Here is a 20844-nt window from a genome sequence, read left to right on the forward strand (position 1 = left end):
ACAGCAGGTAACTGTGTATCCACCAGTTTAGTGTGTGTGATCGATTACATACTAGTGCTCAGTATTTTGCCACGGAATAGGAGGTGATAAAAGCTGATATCCGCAGGGTTGGGGCATGAGCACCTCATAACAAATCTTCCAATTTGCTAAGAAGATTGTTATGCATCTTTTTTAGCTCCTGTTTTCTTCAGGTGGGCATGGTAACTCAGTATGCGGTCTAAGGTTACACATAGGCAGACTGGTTTATCTTCCTGCTTCACCTTCTAACCATTAAAATAAATATTCTGTTCTCAGTTTACACTGGTGTGGTGAAGTTGGTACAAACTGGAGATTTGTTTTTATGACACTTGGCTGGAGGTGAAGGTGCTGAGTCCTACAATAGTCAGCTAAATTTACCATGTCCTGGCTTAACATGGCATTAAGCTTGTGAAACATCCGGGCCTGGGTACTGCAATAAATGCTGTCTGCATAAATGAACTTTTGTGATACCGTTGTTGGCAGGTCAGTGATGTGAAGGTTGAGCAGGGTTGGAGAAAACAGAGCCCCAGAGCAACTCATTGCTCTGTCATTGCCAAGCACTTACCCTACAGATGGATTCTGAGCTACCTATCACAATGAATGGTTCAGTTATACCTGTGACCCAGAGTAGCAGGACCAGTGATATCTTCGCAAGCAGACCACTGTGTTATACACTGCTGTTAAATTGACTAAAACTGTGCATGTTTTCAGGTTTCTCTGGAAGCCATTTTTAACAAATGTAGCCAGCGCAAGTACTTGGTCACACGTGCTATAGCCTCATCGAAAGCCAGCTTGGTCAGAGTTAAAAATTCTCTCCACGTCAGGTAATATGTGCTGTAGGACCAAGTGCTCCAGTGCTTTGAAGCACACTAACAGTAATGATATGGGTTGATATTTTGATGCTTTACTTGGGTCCTTTCCAGGCTTTTGGAGGTCAATGCCTTTTGCAGTGCACCAAATCTTTGGTAGCCCACCTTCACTGATGACCCTTTTGAAGAATTACACAAGCCAAAGTTGAATACAGGGGCCAGGGTTTTTCAGGAATTCTGGTGATATGTTGTCATAGCCAGAAGCTGTTCCACACTCGATGCTGTTCCCTATCTGTTCCAGCTCTGTAACAGTGAATGGTTCTGATCTCAGGTACACATTAAAACATATGCCATTTGTTCCTCACTTGTCTTTACACCTGTTTCTCCAAAGGTGCTCTGGCCACTTTCAGTAGGAGTCCAACTTCATGGTTGGGTGTCACTGATGGTCAGCTGGATATAGGTGGCTGCTATGCTGTTCTAGGGCATTGGAGCAGACTTCATTATTTGTGACTGCAATTTCCGGTCATCTCCTTCCATCTGGTTTGGCAAGCAGTGTCCAATGATTTGATTAGACGGTCAATGATATCTAAAAAAGATGCGTAGCAAGATAGCGCTCTTTTATGTTGAGACAGGTGATGTAGACTGGGTGGCAGCTGTGTGGGATGGCTTGCAGAATGCTTTGTAGATAGCATGACGGTGCATCTCATTTGCTGAGGTATGTTCAGGTGGTATGGTTGCCACAGTTTTCTCTAGAACTTCCCTGTATTTTTCCCAGTTGGTCTTTTGAAAGTTCCGCTGCTTCTTTTTGGAGCTCTTGACAGCTGAGAGCTGTAGCCTGAAATGTAACAACGGTCTGTGTTAGCAGTGTAGAAAGTTATCAAGACTTAGCATGTTGTTGGCTGAAGATGGCCATGTAATGAACGGACCCAGCATAAATCAGGAGAGAAAGTCAAAATTCCATCTAGAAGAATGGAACTTTGCCTTACTGCTTAGAATTCTGGAGAAGGGTAAAATGCCTAGTTTTGAGATGCCTAGTCTACAAGTGGTTGGCCACTGATGTCAGGCACCTTATATCCCCAGTCTGTGTGATGGCTGTCAATCTCTGATGTAGACAGTTGGGTGTGGCAGGCTTGGTAGAGCTTGTTGGTTCCAGTTGACACTTGGAGGCTTCTGAACATAATCTCTCAGAATTCAGTGGACATCTGCTGAATGGCCTGGTCGTGCTTCAGGTGTACCATATGGCACAACAGGTCAAAACCATCAGTACTGTAACACTCAGCTATGGCAGTTGTTACGTGTGTCTCTTGTAATCAAGTGTTGTTGACAATATGTTAATGGGCAAGAATGCCAAGTAAATCATGCTCAGCAGCTGACAAACCCTCCATGATGAGCTCTAACTCACATAGAGCTAGTGACTTAAAAGTCACTGGGATGCATTTTGGGGTTATCGATGGCAATGGTGCTGGGATTCGTTGAGCTGGCACAGTCACGAGCTGACCTCAGTCCAGTCATTGGGTAAACTATGAAGACAAAATGGCATCCTGTGAATATCTTGGTTCTCTGCACTTTTTAGCTTCACAGAAAAGTATTTTGAATTTGTTGTGAAATTGCAAGAATCTCATGCCTTCACTTATTATTGAGTAAATTTTTACCCTCCAGTTTTAAATCCCCCAAAAAGTTGCCTTTTATTGTTAACGGAACCTGCACATCTAATCTGTGTAGTGCACCATTATGTTAAGTTTTATTATAAGAAGCACATATGATATGGATAACTGGAATTTTGTATAAATAGTTTTAAATTGTGGTGTCTTTTACTACTGGTGGCTTTCATCTTCGTGATTAGTTGGGTTAGTTGAAAAAATTAATTTCTGCTTAATTATTGCTTTAACCCTTTAGATTTTTAAATTGTGTATCTGTATTTTAAATATGCTTCTCTTGTATTTTTTCCTTTCAGGTTTACTCAAGAGCAAATGACCAAGAACCTTGTGGCTGGTGGCTGGCAAAAGTTCGAATGATGAAAGGAGAGGTAAGTTACTTTAAACATAAACTCCCTTTTGAAGTGCAGCCAGTATGAAAGATACATATCACAAGACTCATTAAATCTGTGTGCAGTATCTTGTGATGGAGAAATGACACTATGATATACTGACATAAGACATTGAAAAACAGTGCAGGTTAGAGTGAGATGTAGCTAATACAGAAACAAAGCAGAGTGTGAAAAAAGAGAAGAAACCCACACTTTTTAGCGGCACACAACCATGATAACAAGTTGGATCATAAATTAAGGCTGCTCTTGGTAATGCTAACTTGCAGCTGGCTGACTATGTACAAGTAGGGGTAACAAATATTCTGTCCTTTAAATAGCTCTCTTGAGTGAAGATGGTTTTTGGGTACTTCCCATTTTGTGTATTTGACAGACCTTGAGTCAATATATCTTGGGTCTGGTTGTTTAGTTCTTTCCTTCTGAATATTAAAGTTCCAAAGCTGTATTAAGTCAATGTTCAGTTGTAAACTTTTGAAGGAAAAAACCATAGCATTTTTTCTTAGAGTTACAAACGTTTCAGAGTTACGAATATCCTCCGTTCCTGAGATGTTCTCAATTCTAAGGTTCTACGCTATTTTTTTTATATATATTTCACTCAGCTTAGGAAACAGAGACTGATCTGTTTCTATTAAAAACATTTTTCAGTGTTCTTTTGCTTTTACTTCCTATGCACTAGGACAGTGGTCTTCAGCCTTTTTAATCACAAGATCACTTTTTCAATTTAAGTGCAATATAAGATCTACCTCAAACCCAAATATCCTTGCCCCACTTCCTTCCCACCCCTTCTTTGAGGCCCTGCCCCTGCTCCAACCCTTCTCTGACGCCTCACCCTGCTCACTCCATCCCCTTGCCTCCCCCATCCTCACTCACTTTCACTGGGTAGGAGATTGGGGTGCAGGCTCTGGTCTTGGGCCAAGGGCTTTAGTATGTGGGAGAGGTTCTGGGATTAGCCTAGGATGGGGGATTGGGGTCCAGGATGGGTTTCAGGATGCAAACTCTAGGAGGGAATTTGGGTGCAGGGGGACACACATCTGGAGCAGGAGGTTGGGTACAGGAGCAGGTTCAGGGCTGGGACAAGGATTCAGGATACAGGCTCTGGCAGGGCACCATTTAATTGAGATGGCTTTTGGGTGGTGGAGCAGTGGGGTTAAGGAAGGCTTACTCCTGCCCAGGCCTTTCACCACTCCTGAAAGCAGCTGGCATGTACAGCAATGGCTCCATGGCACCATGTGCTGCCCCATATCTACAGGCACTGAGCCCACCGTGTCTACTGGCCATGGTTCCCTGTTACCGATCAATGGGAGCTTCAGGAGCGGTGTCTGCAGGCAAGGACAGCATGTGGAGACCCCCGCTCTGCCTTTCTCAGGGGCCGCAGGGACATGTCAGCCACTTCCAGGAGCAGCAATTACCACAGCCACAACAGGTTAGGCATTTTAGAACTCTCTAAAAGAATTACATTTAAGTGTAAGAGAGAAATGAAAATTATGAAATGTACAGACGAGTCACAAACCAAACTAACCCACTTTGCAAGCAGTAAAAGAAGCAAAAACAAAAACCCATGTATGTGGGTTGGATCAGGAGATGTGTGAAGGGCAGTGTGTGTTTGTTGTGAGAATGACAGAGACGCACATAGTGTGTGTGAGTGACCGAGATTTGCATTGCCAAACTTCCTGCACCCCCTTCTCTCTATATGGAGATGGGGTACAGGAGTGGGGGCAGGGGCGGCACCTTGACATCAACTTGACCCTTTCTTCTGCCTCTCACACCCTGCACAGCAAGCAGGAGGCTCCCAGGGGGGCAGCTCTAAGGCAGAGGGCAGGAGCAGCAGGACAGCAGATGATGGAAGGGCAACTGAAGTGCCAGTGCTTGATAGTTACCTGGCCAAACCAGTTAGGATTACCTTTTTAGTGTCAGAGGCTGCAAGATCTACCAGTAGATCCCGATCTACTGGTCGGTGACCACTGCACTAGGAAATTGTAGCCATGTTTTGATTAAAATGCAGCAACTACATGTTATTTAAAAAAATATTTCCATGAATAAATAGTTTAAAAATACTAAATTTTGGGCTTAAACTATAAAATATAACACAATGAAACTTCCTTAATTTAATTACACAATTCAGTTAAATTTATTTTTTTAGAGTGGGAAATGGAGTGGAATTTCATTTAAATATTTTCCCAATTCAGCAGGACATCACATACAACAGCATCATGCGTCATCCAAGAGATTAGGAAAGTAAAACTGTTCAATGGCTGACTTCATTTTGAAACCGAATAATATACAAACAATAAAAAAGTTGGTTAGATTGATAAGTGCTCTAGAAATAATGGAAGTAGCTAGAACATGTTAGATTTCAGACATTTTCAGTAAATCAGTAGTAATTGAAGGTGATAAACATTTTAATATGGACAAAGATGCTTTTTGATAGATAAAGTTTATCTCAGCAGCACTCGGAGCCTCTTGCTGCTAATCTTCTCTGTCTGTTGTTCACATTGACAGCCATTGGAGTTGCAGGCAAAAAAAAGATTTGCAGACTCAGACACTTACTGTATATACTTGAACATAAGCCAATTCATTTATAAGCCGACCCCCAAACTTAGAGGAAAAAATGGTAAAAAGTCACTGATCCATTTATAAGCCGACTCCAGAGTACAGACTTCTGGTTCCAGCTCGTCAGCACTGGCTCAGGGACATGCAGGCTGCAGGCACTGAGCCTCTGAGTTCCCATTGACTGGGAACAGCAGCCATTAGGAGCTGAGGCTCCTTTTACCATTTTTTTTTCTGTAAGTTTGGGGGCTGGGCTGGTGAACATTTCTATTTATAGTGTCATGATTTACAACCCCCTTTTCTACTTCAAATTTGGTAACAAAATTCCTTCTTAGTCTCAAATGTAAGTTACCACTGAAGGGAGCATCACTCCCCTTATTTGATTTTTAGAGTTGAGGTCAGCCACTGCTAAGTTTGTAAACCGAGTGGTGGGAAGCAAGGCCGGCTGAAGGACTTGCTGGCTGCCAGTATGTGCCTCTCAGCTCAGCGGGAAGCTGACATGGTCCCATTAAAATATTATTGCTGTATTGTGAATTGATATGATAGATATTAATTGGATATTAGTATTAACCTCTAAGAAATTTAGTGGTTACATGATCATTGAAATAACTGCTTTCTAACATCCCTATTACCAGCCACGCCAACTAAAGCTTTTGATTAAAAATTTGGATTTAAATCATGAGAACCAGTACAAATATCCATAGGTGTGCAGTCTATGGGTTTTTTTAATGTAACTCAAAATGTGTTTTTAATTACATACACAAACAAGAAGTTACCTAGCCTTCTGACTTCACAAACCTTTCAGAGTTTTTGACAGTAGTTGTTTTCGTGTTTTGATCTGCTGTATCCTTCCTTACCCTTGCAAAGTATTGATAGAATTACACTTGTTACAAATTATTAGTGCTGTCAGTCTCATTTAACTCACCCATTTAACTAAAAATATTAATCGTGGTTAACCAGCTTTAATTGCACTTTTAAAATATCAGTTGAAATTTATTAAATATTTTGGGTGCTTTTTAAGATGTTCAAATATACAGATTTCAATTACAATACAGAATACCAAGTGTACAGTGCTCACTTTATATTATTTTTTATTGCAAATAGTTGCACTGTGAAAATAATAAACAAAAGAAATAGTATTTTTTCAGTTAATCTCAAGTATAGAAATACAACCTCTGTATCATGAATGTACAGTTTAGAAATGCAATTTTTTTTGTTATATAACTATATTCAAAAATAAAACAATGTACAATTTTAGAGCCAAGTCCACTTAGTCCTACTTCTTGTTCAGGCAGTCTCTGAGAGAAGTTCATTTAATGGGAGATAATGCTGCCCACTTAGTTACAATGTCACTTTAAAGTGAGAACAGGTGTTCACGTTGCACTTTCATAGCCAGCATTGCAAGGTATTTAGCTGATAGATAAGTAGTCGTATGCCCCTTAGTGTCACTATTCCAGAGGCTCACGAAGCCTGTTTAAAATGCCTCAGTGAGGCGCATCTCTCTGACTCCTGTAAGATCTGCAGGAGCTTCAAGCTGCAGACCAAGCATGAGAGAGAGTCCTGCTTGAAGATTCTTCTTGTGGAGGCTGCTCTTCGTCCAGCACCAGGGTTGGACTCAGCCCCGGTGATGCAGAGTGCCCAGCTTTGGTGCACGAGGCACCCAGCCATTTTCACAGCTCTCCTGCGCTGCATACACCTCGGCATTGGTTGCAGTCTCCTGTGCCTCAGAAGAAGCAGAAAACTAGCAGGGGCAGGTCTCCATCGAGGCATGCGCCAAAAGTGCGCCCTCGGTTGGGTTACTCTGCGTCAGTGGGATCAGTGCCTAGGGCTTCTGTATTGGGGTGGCACCAGCCCAGACCACTCAGTGATCCAGCCCAAAGGAGGACCTTCCAGAGGTAGAGCCCTTGACACAAGACATGTTTGAGGCTGCTAGAGAAGTCATTACTTGAGGGCTCTACGTACCAGTACTCTGGCACAGGGATCTTCAGCACTGGCCCCAAGAGAACACAATTGGGCTCCTCTGTCACCGGCCCTGGTACCGGCCTTGGCACCACTGTTAGTGTTGGCTCACTCTGCTGCGGTGCACAGAACCCCAGCAATGGGCCCCGTAATGCCTCCTTCTCCACCTTGGCACCACAGGCAGCCCGAATCTATGGCTAAGCACACACCGGAACGCTGGACCCCAGTCTCATTTGCCACAGCACCACCTTATTTGGCCTCAGATTATTCTACTGACTCAGCGGCCAAGTCGGTGTTCTATCTGATGCATGCCTCCAGGTCTAGGCTTGTACTCCAGGCACCAGAGTACCTCCATGCAGCCAGTGCAACCGTTGTGGCCATCTCAGCCTGCTCCTGTCCAGCTGATGCATCCTTCCTTGCCACCTCAGTGGCAGGCCCCTGTCCCATGGCTGTTCTGAACCCCCTAAGCTTACCATCAGGCCCAGGTTGTGGGGCCTTCCAGACTGGAGTTGATCTACTCAGGATTCAAAGCTCTTCCATCTGCAATTCCGACTCCCCAACCATTTGATTATTTTTGGTATCAAATCCATTTATAATGCATGTTGCTAAACTGAACTACTTCTGAATGTGATAAGAAATATTCTCTAAAAGCATGTAGTCTTTCTTCAAAACATGGTTGCAGGTCTATGCTTTTTTGGCATTATTAAAGATAAATTGGAAGAGAACAGAAGTTTATGTAAATAAAATATATGGCAAATAGTTTTATGTAATAATTTGTTTGTGACTAAAGAGAGAATTCCGTGAACCAAATTTAATTTAAAATGTTATAGTCAGAAAATATCCTATGGAAGTATAGTACCATCTTACCAAACATATCTGTTCCTTGTGTGTATTTCAGTCAAATTTGCTTTATGTTGACAAAAACAAGTATCTGTTTTGTGGAGGAGCAGGGGAAAATTCTGCCTCCTCTTTTGCACTTGCTCCGTGGGGTAGAAGAGAGGATTTGATTTGGGAAGGCCAGGTTTAAAAAAATGGTCTTCTGGCACAAAGCTGAGCTTTGTGGGTGTCTCTGTGTAGTGAAGGGATGGCAGAGGGCCAGAATAATTGCAGCTTTTACATCTTCCAGACCTTTTGTCTTCTGAAACTAAAATCAATATATGTAAATAAAGAGCAGCACCATAGCTTCAGAAGGAAGCTCCTTCATCTCCAGTAGTTCTCTGCTGGTCAGCCTATTTGCACAGTGGATTTAACTTTTTACTGCTGTTCACTTGGAGCCAATACATCTATGTAAAATTAGTTGGATTCTGCTTTCCCTCAGGCGTTTTTTGGAAGAGTTGTGAGCTAAGTTCTTGTTTGCATTGCCTTTAGCAGTACATGGAATGTACTAAGCAGCGTGAAGACTGTTCACATTTCAGTCCTTGGATTGAGTTGGCAGTCAGAAAAAACAGTATTTGATTTACAAACTGAGAAAAATTAGTTTCAAATCCTACAATGTGATGTGCATATGCACACTCCTCCACCCATATAGAGATTCGTTGGCTCCAGAGGTACACTATGTGGAGTTCTGCACAGGCATATAACATTGACAAAGCTGTGCGCCTGCAAAATAGAATGGTGTTTTAATGTGTAAACCCATATTTTATATTTCCTTGATGGTAGAAATAGTAGCTGTTATTTTTATTAAATGGTTACTTTTAATGTTTCTTTTTAAATTCTCCCCTTAGTTTTATGTCATTGAATATGCTGCTTGTGATGCCACATACAATGAAATAGTCACATTTGAACGACTCCGACCAGTGAATCAAAATAAAACTGTTAAAAAGAACACATTCTTTAAGTGCACGGTGGATGTTCCTGAAGATCTAAGAGATGCGTGAGTAGCTCTGCATACTGTAACTTCGCTATTCTTCATTTCACAAGGTGTATTCCTTTCTCCATCTATGTATCTTAAATTATTTTCTTAGGTTGTGTTTTGAAAAGGATACTCCTGTTGTAGTTCTTTAAGTGGCCTAACTGTGATATTTCAGTCAAATATGAAAGGTGATGTGGTTTCCCATCAGCCTTTCTGGAATGTCCAAGTGATGACCTCCCACCCCCAAATGTTCCATCATGTCATACTTTAGGATAGTTGTACCTCCACCAGAAAGCTTAGTGATTATCTGGTGTAGGACCACATGTTCTTTTGCGGTTGAGCTGATTACCATGGAAGAAGAAATCCTTTGTCCAACAAGCTACTTCCTGAGCCTGCAAACCTGTACATATGAGTTGCTACTGTAGCCTACTGCAGTATAGACTAACAAGTTTAAAAAAAGACTTTCAAGGAGCTGCTGCCAGCTTTACCCTCCCCACCTTTGCAGTGTGAAATGAATTGGACCCCCTTTCACATCTTCTTGGACTCATTTGGAGTTTCCCAGGCTGAAAAACATTCCTTATTATAGACTACTGCCGCGGTCTCATTTTTGGTTAATAGGGTTGTACAATTCTTATTGATACTTCAGCTGAAGACAGTTGTAACCTTTATACATTCATTTCTGTAGCTGTGCTAATGAAAATGCACATAAGGATTTTAAGAAAGCTGTAGGAGCTTGTCGAATTTTCTACCATGCTGAAACCATGCAGTTAATAATACTGGTAAGAAATCAAATTTATTTTTTGTGCAGACAGTGCATGAATTTTCAGGATATTGACTACTGCATTTTGATTGGTTACAGATTGTTGTGTGCTTCCTGCATATCTGTGTGAACTGATTTATTTGTATGCCTGTTTCAAACAGTTTAATATATGTATGTGTTAATAGTATCATTTCAAAATACAATATTTTGGAGTAGGCTCATTAGATTGGTGTCAGTACTGCATCAAAGGCAGCCTGAGTTTGGGTGCGGGTCTGTCTTTGGTTTCTCTGATTAATGTTTCCTGTGATGCAGCTTTTTGCATAAGAAATGTGCTTATTAGTCTCTTCTGAAGGTAAAGGCATTCTTGTGCAAATTCTCTGTACTGGATGGAGGAGAGAGATTATAATCATAATCATTTAGGGAATTGGGAACTGTGGGAGATTTTGTAATATATAGAATGAAAGATTCAGGGTGTTTAGTTCTATCTTCGACTTACTTTTAATTCTCAGTCAAAGCCAGGGAAAAGCTAATATTTAGTCTGTAAGGCTATGTCTAAACTACATTCCTTCTTCGAAAGAGGAATGTAAATGATGCCAATCGAAAATTCAAATGAAGCGCGAATTTACAAATCTCGTGCTTCATTTGCATAATTTGCATGAGAGCGTTTTTTTGAAAAAGGGTTTTTCGAAAAAGAAACCGCAGTCTAGACAGGGTTCTTTTGAAGAAGAAGAAAAGAAGAAGAAGGGGGGAAAAAAACAAAACCCTTTTTCAAAAGAACCTGTACACCTCATTTTTTCAGTACAGGTTTTTTCAAAAAAAGGGGTTTTTTTCCCCGAAAGAACCCAATCTAGATTGCAGGGTTTGTTTATTTTTCAAAAAAGCGCTCTGACGCGATTATACAAATGAAGTGCAAGATTTGCAAATCTGCGTTTCATTTGAATTTTTGATCTGCTTCATTTGCATTCTTCTTCCGAGAGAGGAATGTAATCTAGACGAGCCCTTTGTAACATAGCAAAGGCAACTCTCTCATATTTGTTCAAATGCAATGAGACAGAAATTGGATTTGACTGGGGAATTCCTGGGTCTTTCCTCTATTATATGTATTGTTCTTTGAGGAATGTGTGTTTGGGCATTCCGCTGTAGGTGCCCCTGCGCTTACAATTGGAACTTTTTAGCAGCAGTATTCCCCCTGGGTGCCGGTGCGCACACGCGGGATCACCTGTAATCCAGTGAGCGTATCAACGCACACACGCTGTCAACCATCCCCTCAGTTTCTTCTCAGCCGCTCCTGGCTTGATTGGAACACAGCAGCATTCTGTGCGAGAATTTAGAGTAGTGTTACTTGTTAGTACTTAGTAATTAGAGTTTAGCATTTAAATAGTTATTCACGTCCCCTCCCCCCGTTAGTGTTGGGTTAAAAAAAAAAGATTTTTTCTCTCTAGTTATTATAATGTTAGCATAAGCATGCCAGGCTCTCACCAGGATTTAAATGGTGCCTGACCTGCGGGATGTCTACACTCATTTCAGATGGGCATGCCCAGTGCATTAGGTACCTGGGCCAGGACCACTCTCCCCAAAACTGCCACCATTGTAAGAAAATGTCAGCTAGGTCGCTGAAAGTGGGGGACCTCCAGCTGAAGATCCTCACCGTGGAGAAGGTAGAGAGACCTTCTTCAGAACTGGCTTCCACCGCATTGCCACCCCGTCCCTCACCGAAAGCAGTCTCAGACCAAGGACCTACACCAAGAGACAAGCATGCAAAGAAAATGGCAGAAAGGAAGGACTCCTCGCCATCTTGTGTCAGACCACCAAAGAAAGCATCCCCTCAGCACAAGCCCCCTTCACCTAGCCAAGAGCTTCAGGGGAAGTGCAGTTACTGGGGAAGTCCAGTGTAGACAAACTCCGAGGGGCAATGTCCTCTAAAGATGTATGCTCTGCCATCTCAGTGCTGAAAACAGAGAAGACTGAAGGGTCCGGTACCAATGAAATGCGTGCCTAGACTGCTATTGCAGTCTCTGGATAAAGAGCAACCAGAACCGGTCATGCAAACACCCACGAAATGGGTACCAACCATATTTACTGAGGGCTCCCTGGCACTGTTGATGTCCAGGGCATGTGGTGTGCCAGTGCTGCAGCAATCACAGGCCTCTGCAGCAGCAGTACCGGCTTTCCTGCCTCCTGGACCGCTTACCACACAACAGGAGTTAGCAATCATGTCAATACCAGGCACTCTGTTCTTCAGTACCAACTCTACTCCTTCATCAGCTGGACCCAATAGATTGGTGACGCCGGCAAGCTCGTTACTTTGCCTCTTCAGCGATAGTGAGGATGACCAGGACATATACTTTTCACCATGCCATTCATTGCCCAAGCCAACCTTGCAGTTGCAGCAGCAACAACAGTTGCTATGGTCTCAAATGTGGCAGCCCTTCCCATGGCTCCCTCCCATATTGCTTCATACTCCCTGGATGAATCCATAATGCTCCTGCTGCCTACTATGGGCAATGACTTTAAGTCTTTTCAGGACTCGTAGAAGACGGTGGTGGACTCCCTCGATATATTGCTGGTCGGGGTCCTGGATATTCAGCATAAACTAACATACATTTCAAGCCTCATCTTCAGCAAAAATAGCCTTGCCTGTTAACAAGGCCATACTTGACCCAGCAAAGATTTTGTGGCAGACTCCAGCTTCCATCCCATCTACTTTGAAAAGGGCAGATAGCTGGAACATCATATTTTCTAATCTGGAGCTGCAAATAAACATGCAAAAGTCAAATCTTATGCCATCTCAAGAGTTGGAGTTCATAGGTGCCACTCTGGACAGCATACAAGCACAGACTTGGCTACATCTGTGGAAGATTCCACGCCCTAGTTACCCTAGCAAAAACAATCATAAACAGCCCATGGTATCCACCAGGCAATGCCTGCAGTTTACTAGGCCACAAGTAAGTAATGACATACGTAGTTCCTCACACAAGGTTACACATGCAAACTCTACTAGTGTGGCTACAAACATGCATCTGCCCTCACAGGCACTCATTATACAGGATGCTCATCCCTACAAACAAGGTCGGGGGATCTCTCATATAGTGGCTGCACCACAGCAATCTCTGCTTGAGGGTTCCTTTCCATCTGTTAAGGTGCATCTGACGGCCATATCGAGTGAGCCAATTTCTCATTTGACCACCAAGAAATTCATGAAAGGACTTAATACCTTTCCTTCAATAAAGCCAATAGTCCCGTCTTGGGATCTCAACTTAGTCCTAAACACATTGACTCACCCTCCATTTGAGCTCATGGCAACATGCTCCCTAGCACACCTTTCCTTGAAGGTGGCTTTCTTGATAGCAGTTACAACAGCCAGAAGGGGCAGTGAGCCAGCTGCCCTCATGGCCGATCCACCGTTTACGACATTCCATAAAGACATTGTTGTATTAAGGCCACATCCAAAATTCTTTCCAAAAGTAGTCTCTTGTTTCCACATCAAGGAGCCTATATACTTACCCATCTTCCACCAGAAGCCTCATCTGGATGGCAGTGCGGCAAGGCTCCACTCCTTGGATGTCAGGCTCACTATGGCCTTTTACCTGGACAGAACATGACAATTTAAACAATCGCTCAGGCTATTTGTATCAATAGCTGACTTCTCTAAAAGGACAAGCAGTTTCCAAACAGAGACTTTCCAAATGCATTGTGAACTGCATTCAAGAATGCTATAACATTAAAGTAGCATTTCCTGCACCCTTGTGGGCACATTCCATGAGAGCTATGGCCACATTGATGACCTTTTTACACAGTGTGCTGATCAGAGACAGTTGCAGAGTGGCAACATGGGTTTCTACGCATACCTTTATAAAACATTATGCAATAGGTACTTGTACATCACAGTTTACCATCTTTGGGACGGTAGTCTTCTCGGCGGTCGGTGTCTGAAAAAATAAAATAAAAATTCCTTTGTCCTAGTTTGAAATCCCTACCTGCATTGTTATTGGCTAACCAGATGTCTGGCTAGGGACAGGAGACATAGTTAACTCCTTAGTCCCCAGGTGCTGGCCAAGCCTCATGGTCATTACAGGATACCTTTATAAGACATTATGCAATAGATACTTACCCTTCACAGTGTATCACCTTTGGGATGGCAGTCCTTCACTGTGGTCCGTCACTGAGGTCCGAAACCCCTCCTTTCTAAAAGACTAAGAGTACTGCTCCACAGTCACCTACAGTGGAGCACCCACAGGGACACTCTTGAAAGAAGAAAAGAGAGGTTACTCAACTCGTGCAGTAACTGTTGTTCTTCAAGATGGTTGTCCCTGTGGGTGCTCCACGACCCATCCTCCCCCCCTCTGCTTCAGAGCTTTAACATCTCTCCATGGTAGAGAAGGAACTGAGGTGATGGTTGACAGTGCACGCGTCGGCATGGTCGATGCGTCGCAGGTGGTCCCACGCACATGCGCCGGTACCCAGGAGGAATACTGCTGCTAAAATGTTCCGATTATAAGCGCAGGGGCGCCTAGACATCTACAGTGACACACCCATAGGGACACTCATCTTAAAGAACACCAGTTACTGCACAAGGCAAGTAATCTCTTTTATTTTTCACACAAACCCATGCAAGATAATTCCACATACTTCAGACCTGACTTAATTTGGTTTGCTCCTGCTTACATATTATTTTCCTCAGCAGTAATGCATCTTTGCAGTTCTGTTCCCATGAGACCAAATTTTCCATATAAATTTGCTGTTCAGATTCAATTTTCCCTTCTTACTTTCTTTGATCTGCCAATGACTGAGAGGGTGACTTGCAAATATATGGTAAAAAGAGTAAATAAAATAATCTAGCAATTTATAGTAGATCCATAATGGGATTATCTCAGTGCAAGATTTACTATATGGGCCCAATAGGAACAGAGTCCTAATTTGTCCTTTTTGGATTTTCTTTATCACCATTTTCTTTATCTTACCATTTCTCTTTTTTGTAGTCTGCCAGTGAAGCAACAGTGAAGAGAGTAAATATATTAAGTGACATGCATTTGCGCAGCATTCGTACCAAGCTAATGCTCATGTCAAGAAATGAAGAAGCCACAAAACACTTAGAAGTAAGCTGTTTTAGAATGATTTTATTTAATTGTTTAAAGTGGTCATTTAATTGTGTTAAGTTTTGAGTTCCTTCTTATGGCGGACACATTCTTTTCACCTCTCCTTAGTGTACAAAACAGCTTGCAGCGGCATTTCACGAGGAATTTGTTGTAAGAGAAGATTTAATGGGACTTGCAATAGGAACACACGGTAGTAACATACAACAAGCAAGAAAAGTTCCAGGAGTAACTGCAATTGAGCTTGAGGAAGATACTGGTACTTTCAGGATCTATGGAGAAGTAAGGGATAAATTTTTTTTCTTTATATTTAATAGTTGGTTTACTATCGATTTTATGGTTGTTTCACAGAGATGAGAGCTGAGCATAGGCCAAAGAGTCAGTCTGCTGAGTTCTGTGTTTCTTCAGATGTGAAGTGGAGCTAAAAATACACACTTCACAGGGGGTAATGTTGTATGTGTATAATTAACTGTCTCATATTTGTAAAGTATTTTGAAGATGAAAATTACTATAGTAGCATGTAACAAATGTTTACATTATCTGTTATCTTTTTTGTTTTGAATGTACATAGCTTTTTTCTTTTTAACAGCAAAACCCCTGCTCCTTTTTCTTTTTTCCTTTTTCTTTTTGAGCATTGCCTATTCCATCATTCTGAAGCTCCAGTCTTCTGTGTTTCTCTCCCTAGCATCTTGAATGACGACCAAGTTAGAGATTTGTAAGTCTGTTTAGATTTCTTATCCTGGCCATGGAGCTTTTCTAATGTGATTGAAAGCTGTAGAAGCAAAGCTGATATTTAAGAGGATATAATATGCACAGTATGTTCTCCTTTAATAGACTGGAGCACAATTCATGTATCATAATGTTATTTACAGATCACTACTCATTCTTAGCTAACTAATCAAAAAGTCCTGTTGAAATTCTTCTGCTGTTTCTCATCTGAGGCTTGATGTTGACCTTTGGTGACTCTTAACTGTGGAAAGTTAACATTCAGTTAAAGTAATTTTCTGTATTTAATAATAATAAAGCTGGAAAAGACAACTTGTATAGTCTACTATGCGCCAAATCTGTGGGTGCTCTGGAGAGTGAATGAAGGGACTGCGGGTGTGCGGCAGAAGCAGGGTGGGGGTAGGGTGTCAGGCCAGGTGAAGTGGGGAAAAAGCGGTCTCGGGACAGGGTGTCTGGCTGGGGGGAGAGGGTGTAGGAGTGGGCTGGGGGCGGGGTGTCTGGTGGGAGGGAGGGGGCAGGAGCGGTCTGGGGAGCGTGGCAGGAAATAAGCTATTTTGACTTAAGTTACACAGTTGACACAGCTGAAATTGCATAGCTTATTCCAATTTTAGCCCTGCTGAGTAGACATAACCTAAGAGTGCGTTTGGCTCCTATGTCAACCTTCTACATCTTGGTGGCTAGTAGATCTCTTGTTCTTAATCCCCATCATCACCAGATTCCTAAATGGTGTAGTCATGCTGTATCCACACGCACGAGACCCTTCCTTAAGATCTCGGTTCAAGTAGAATTGATGAGCTCACATTTTGAAGCCCTTGGAACATGCTCTCTGATATACCTCTTGATGAAGGTGGCATTTGTAATGGCCATTTTCTCATCCAGAAGAGTGAGAGAGTTAAAACTTCAAATATTGGACCCTCCCTACACAGTTTTCCATCACAATAAGGTTCATCTTTGTCCTCATCCAAAATTTCTCACTAGGTAGTTTCTGATTTTCATGGTAATCAGGTAGTCTGTTTGCCAACTTTCTTTGTGAAGTGGTGACATTTTGTCATCTGCCCACACTTTTGCTGCTTATTATACCTTTTCCCATCTGCCCAGGAACGATGCCATTTTCAGATGGAATGTCTTAGAGTCACCTCCGTGTTTGTCTCCTTGTGAGTCACTCACAATGGAATGGACACGTGCAAGCGCTGAAGAACAAAAAACAGTAGCTACCATTCAGTAACTTGGGTTTTTTCAGTTGTGTTGCACATGTCCTTTCCATGATCCACCCACCTTCCCCCTTGTTATCAAAATCTGTTCGATACAAAGGAATAGAAGAGAGTTGGAAATGGCTCTGACCTTCTCCTGCACGTGATGGTACGTGTTGACAGAGGGTGCTCGGACTCCAATGGATACCACAGAGAGAAAAAGCATTTCTGAGTGAGCTCTTGCAAGATAACATAAAGCGGTGTGTGTGCATGTGTGTGTATGCGTGTGTATTTTTGAAAGTTGGTTTTAATTGTGGTAAACTGCAGAACATAAAAAGTTTGTTTTAAATAATCTGAACATATTGTTTTTCACTATTTATGCCACTCTTGACACTGTTTTGTTTCTGAGCTTTATAAACACCATTATTTCTCTAACATTTAGTTCAAAACTATATTAATGTAATCTTGTTCCTGCTGTTGTCTGGAAGATTTCCAGCTGTTGGACTAGGTGTTTTTTCCCACACTGCATTCAAAATAAATCTATTGTGTTCATTTCTAGAGTGCTGATGCAGTGAAAAAGGCTAGAAGTTACTTGGAATTTGTGGAGGATTTTATTCAGGTTCCCAGAAATCTTGTTGGTATGTAATACTGCTAAAAGTTTGTAAAGCACATGGAAATTTGGAGAAAGAAAGCCTGTTCAGTGTGACTATACATAGAAGACTTAGATGCGAGTATCTGACAATTTTTCTCTTCACGCCAAAATAAAAGGTTTTAAGTGACAACAGGAATGTTGAAAGCCTCTGTTGCACATGTGGACATCTTGCAAATTCTTTCTTGTAATTAAAAATATTCAATAGAATGTTTAAATATTATGGTTGCACTGTGAGATTCATAACAGCTTCAAACGTCTACACAGTCATATTTTTAATTAATGGCAAGGATGCACACTTGCAGAATAAGAAGCATGTGACTATCCTACTGCGGCTTGCATTTACTGTAGCATGCCATCCAAAAGGCATAACTAGTCATCTAGGTCCAAGCATTGGACCAAGATAGTCATGGCATGCCCATCTTTGGAAGCTTAAAAAAAAACAAGCTGGACAAACACCTGGGAGGGATGGTTTTAAGATTACTTAGTCTTTTTGCAGTGCAGGGAACTAGGCTTGATGACTTCTGAAGGTTCTTTCCAGCCCTACATTTCTATGATCCTATTATTATAATTCCTGACTCTTAAGCTGTTGCAGAAATAAAGGTTTGTTCCCACTTCCTCTTCAAGATCAAACGTGCATTTTCCTTGTTCCAGTGTACTCTGAGTTTTCAGTTTTATATCTCCTCTGATAAAAGGCATATCATCAAGTATAGTGCTTCTAACACCATACTTAGTCACTGGTTCAGTACTAAGAGATGAATACTATCTATTGAATCATCAATTTCAGCCACTGAAACACCTCCAAGTTTGGGAGTCACTTATAAAGGAAAAACTACTGAATATCCCAATGCTACTTGTCTCATAAGTTGTGACAAAATCATTATACAAGGTGGTATGACCCAGAGGTCTGAAAATCTCTGTTTCAGAAGGACACTTTAAATTCTGGTTGGGTCCATTGTTTAGGACTCTAATATTTTTCTGGTTCTGGTTCAGATACATTGAAATAAAGCAAGAAGAGCTTGTAAAATTATGGTGCCATTGAATCCTAGCTGTAATTCAACCTCACACTTAAACCTAATCTGGATCCAGCCATCTCTGTTCTTGGTGCATATCTAATTTGTACACTGCATTGATACTCCCACCTGTACCTTGTGTTGTCATTTGCAGCTAGGTAAAATAGATGAAAATATGACATGACTAAAGGTAGTGGATAATTGGGCTCATAAAACACTGCTTTTTATTACTATTACTGTTTTTAATACATGTACCTTGGACATGACAAAGAAGCTATGGTCAAGAAAATTTTCAAGCATTGTTTCAAAATTAGCTATTTTCCTTCCCTAAAGGAAAAGTTATTGGAAAAAATGGAAAAGTGATTCAGGAGATTGTAGACAAGTCTGGTGTCGTCCGGGTGAGGATTGAAGGGGACAATGAAAACAAACTGCCCAGAGAAGATGTAAGTTCTTCTTTTTATTCTTTCCTTCAACTATTAAACTTAGCTTTCAAAAATACATGTTAATACAGTGTGTTAACAAATGATTATGGAGGAAGCAAAGGTGCTGCTGTTTGTTCTCTGTTTAATATTAGCAAAGTATTTGCAGAAAGTTGACAACTTGGGGAAGGAGTGGCTTACTAGATGGTTCAATAGATTGGTGTGGAATCACCATTTCCTTTATAGCCTAGGTTGTTAGTATCTCAGATTTACTATTTTATGGCTCTTTGGTTGCCTATGAGAGATTAGTTTGGTGTCAGTCCAGTTGCTGATCAGCTGGTATCCACGTCACAAAAATTGCTAGAATTGAAATTGGAAGGGACTTTTCTTGGTATTCAAAGTAGAAAGGCCAAAGAACTGGCTCTGGAGACTGAATTACCTTTACCCTCAAAGATGATCCTTGTAGGTTATGGATGAGGCATATTGTGGGTCACACCTGTACCAATTCTGCAGATGTACAGTGGAAGTTACTTGCCAAAGATGTCAAACTTGCATCTTTCACCAGCAATACATTTACATTTAAACTTCAACTCAAAGTTGATTAAATAATCACGTATTTTCCAAAACAATATGATTATTTGATTTGCAATATCTTTTCCTCCACAAATATCTTATCACTTGCACAACTAATATATAATTACAAATACTTTTTTTGGTGATAATATATACTGGGGGGCTGTGCATGTGGCTCATTGTGCTTGGAAACCCCCCTGTTGCAGGGGGTGGCAACGTTGGCCACTGGGGACGGCCGGGCTGCAGCCATGCCATCCAGGGCCCCTCTTCCCCTCCCCTCCTCTTGTCCGTCCCCCCCTACAAACCAGAAAGGACCCCCTCTGCCAGCCTGGGCCCCTTCTCCTCCCCTTCCCCTCCCCCCATCAGCCTGGTACTTTCCCTCCCTCCCCACCACACAGGTCCCACTTTTGGCACAACGGAACAGCTGTTTTTAAAATGGCAGCCACCCTCCATGTGATGGCTGCCAGAGCTTCAGCCAGCCTCTGTGTGGTGGCTCGGGGGGCCAGGGTGTACCCCAGTCCTGATGGTGAGTGCTGCTGTTGAGGAGTCAGAGCCATGTTTAGGCTCATGTGCCATAAGATGCTGACCCCATTATGGGGTTAGCAGGAGGGAGAAGAGTGGGAGGGAGGCTGGGTGGCAGAGGGGGGAGGAGCTACAGGACGCAGAGTGACATGATGAATAGGTGTAGTAAGGTATACTAAGTATGAAGACGGAGGCAGAACTTTGATCCCTTTAAGGTTAATCTTTGCTGAAAAGCTGGTTTAACTAGCCAGTGAAGGAATCTCCCTTTTCTGAGTAATTTGGGACTGGTATAAAGCCACCACAGCTACTCCTGTGCTGGCAACTAGTGCAGTGGCATGGCTAGGTTAGGGGAAAGTGGTATGGATTGAACATCCGTATGCCCCAGGAGTCTGCAGCTGCAGGAATAGCCTGTTGGGGCCACAGACAGCCAAGCATAAATCTGTCCTGAAGCTGTTCTAACTTAAAATAGCCTGAAGTTCAGAGAAGTTAAGAAATGTCTGTCACCATTGCATGTTGCTCTTTTTGAGTTATTGAGTTTTGTATCCTTAGGGAATGGTCCCCTTCGTATTTGTTGGCACTAAAGAAAACATTGGAAATGTCCAAGTTCTTTTAGAATACCATATTGCCTATCTGAAGGTAAGGGGCTGTGTGGGTTTTTTTTTTTTTTTTA

General features: G+C 42.0%; 1 protein-coding gene across 4 annotated transcripts in view; it reads left to right on the plus strand.

Moving 5' to 3' along the window:
• The window catches only part of FXR1 (FMR1 autosomal homolog 1), a 71934-nt gene that overhangs the window by 31934 nt on the left and 19156 nt on the right, over nt 1-20844 (plus strand). For 2 of the 4 annotated variants that reach the window (XM_075938039.1, XM_075938040.1), the window contains exons 4-12: nt 2782-2853; nt 4121-4294; nt 9102-9250; nt 9915-10008; nt 14969-15085; nt 15194-15364; nt 17558-17636; nt 18994-19103; nt 20724-20810. In XM_075938039.1, the coding sequence (XP_075794154.1) occupies nt 2782-2853; nt 4121-4294; nt 9102-9250; nt 9915-10008; nt 14969-15085; nt 15194-15364; nt 17558-17636; nt 18994-19103; nt 20724-20810 (1053 nt within the window). The remainder of the gene's footprint in view (nt 1-2781; nt 2854-4120; nt 4295-9101; nt 9251-9914; nt 10009-14968; nt 15086-15193; nt 15365-17557; nt 17637-18993; nt 19104-20723; nt 20811-20844) is intronic. The other 2 variants (XM_075938041.1, XM_075938042.1) reach the window with 1 other exon arrangement.

This window comes from Pelodiscus sinensis, chromosome 10 (assembly GCF_049634645.1).
Source record: "Pelodiscus sinensis isolate JC-2024 chromosome 10, ASM4963464v1, whole genome shotgun sequence".
NCBI classification, from domain to species: domain Eukaryota; kingdom Metazoa; phylum Chordata; order Testudines; family Trionychidae; genus Pelodiscus; species Pelodiscus sinensis.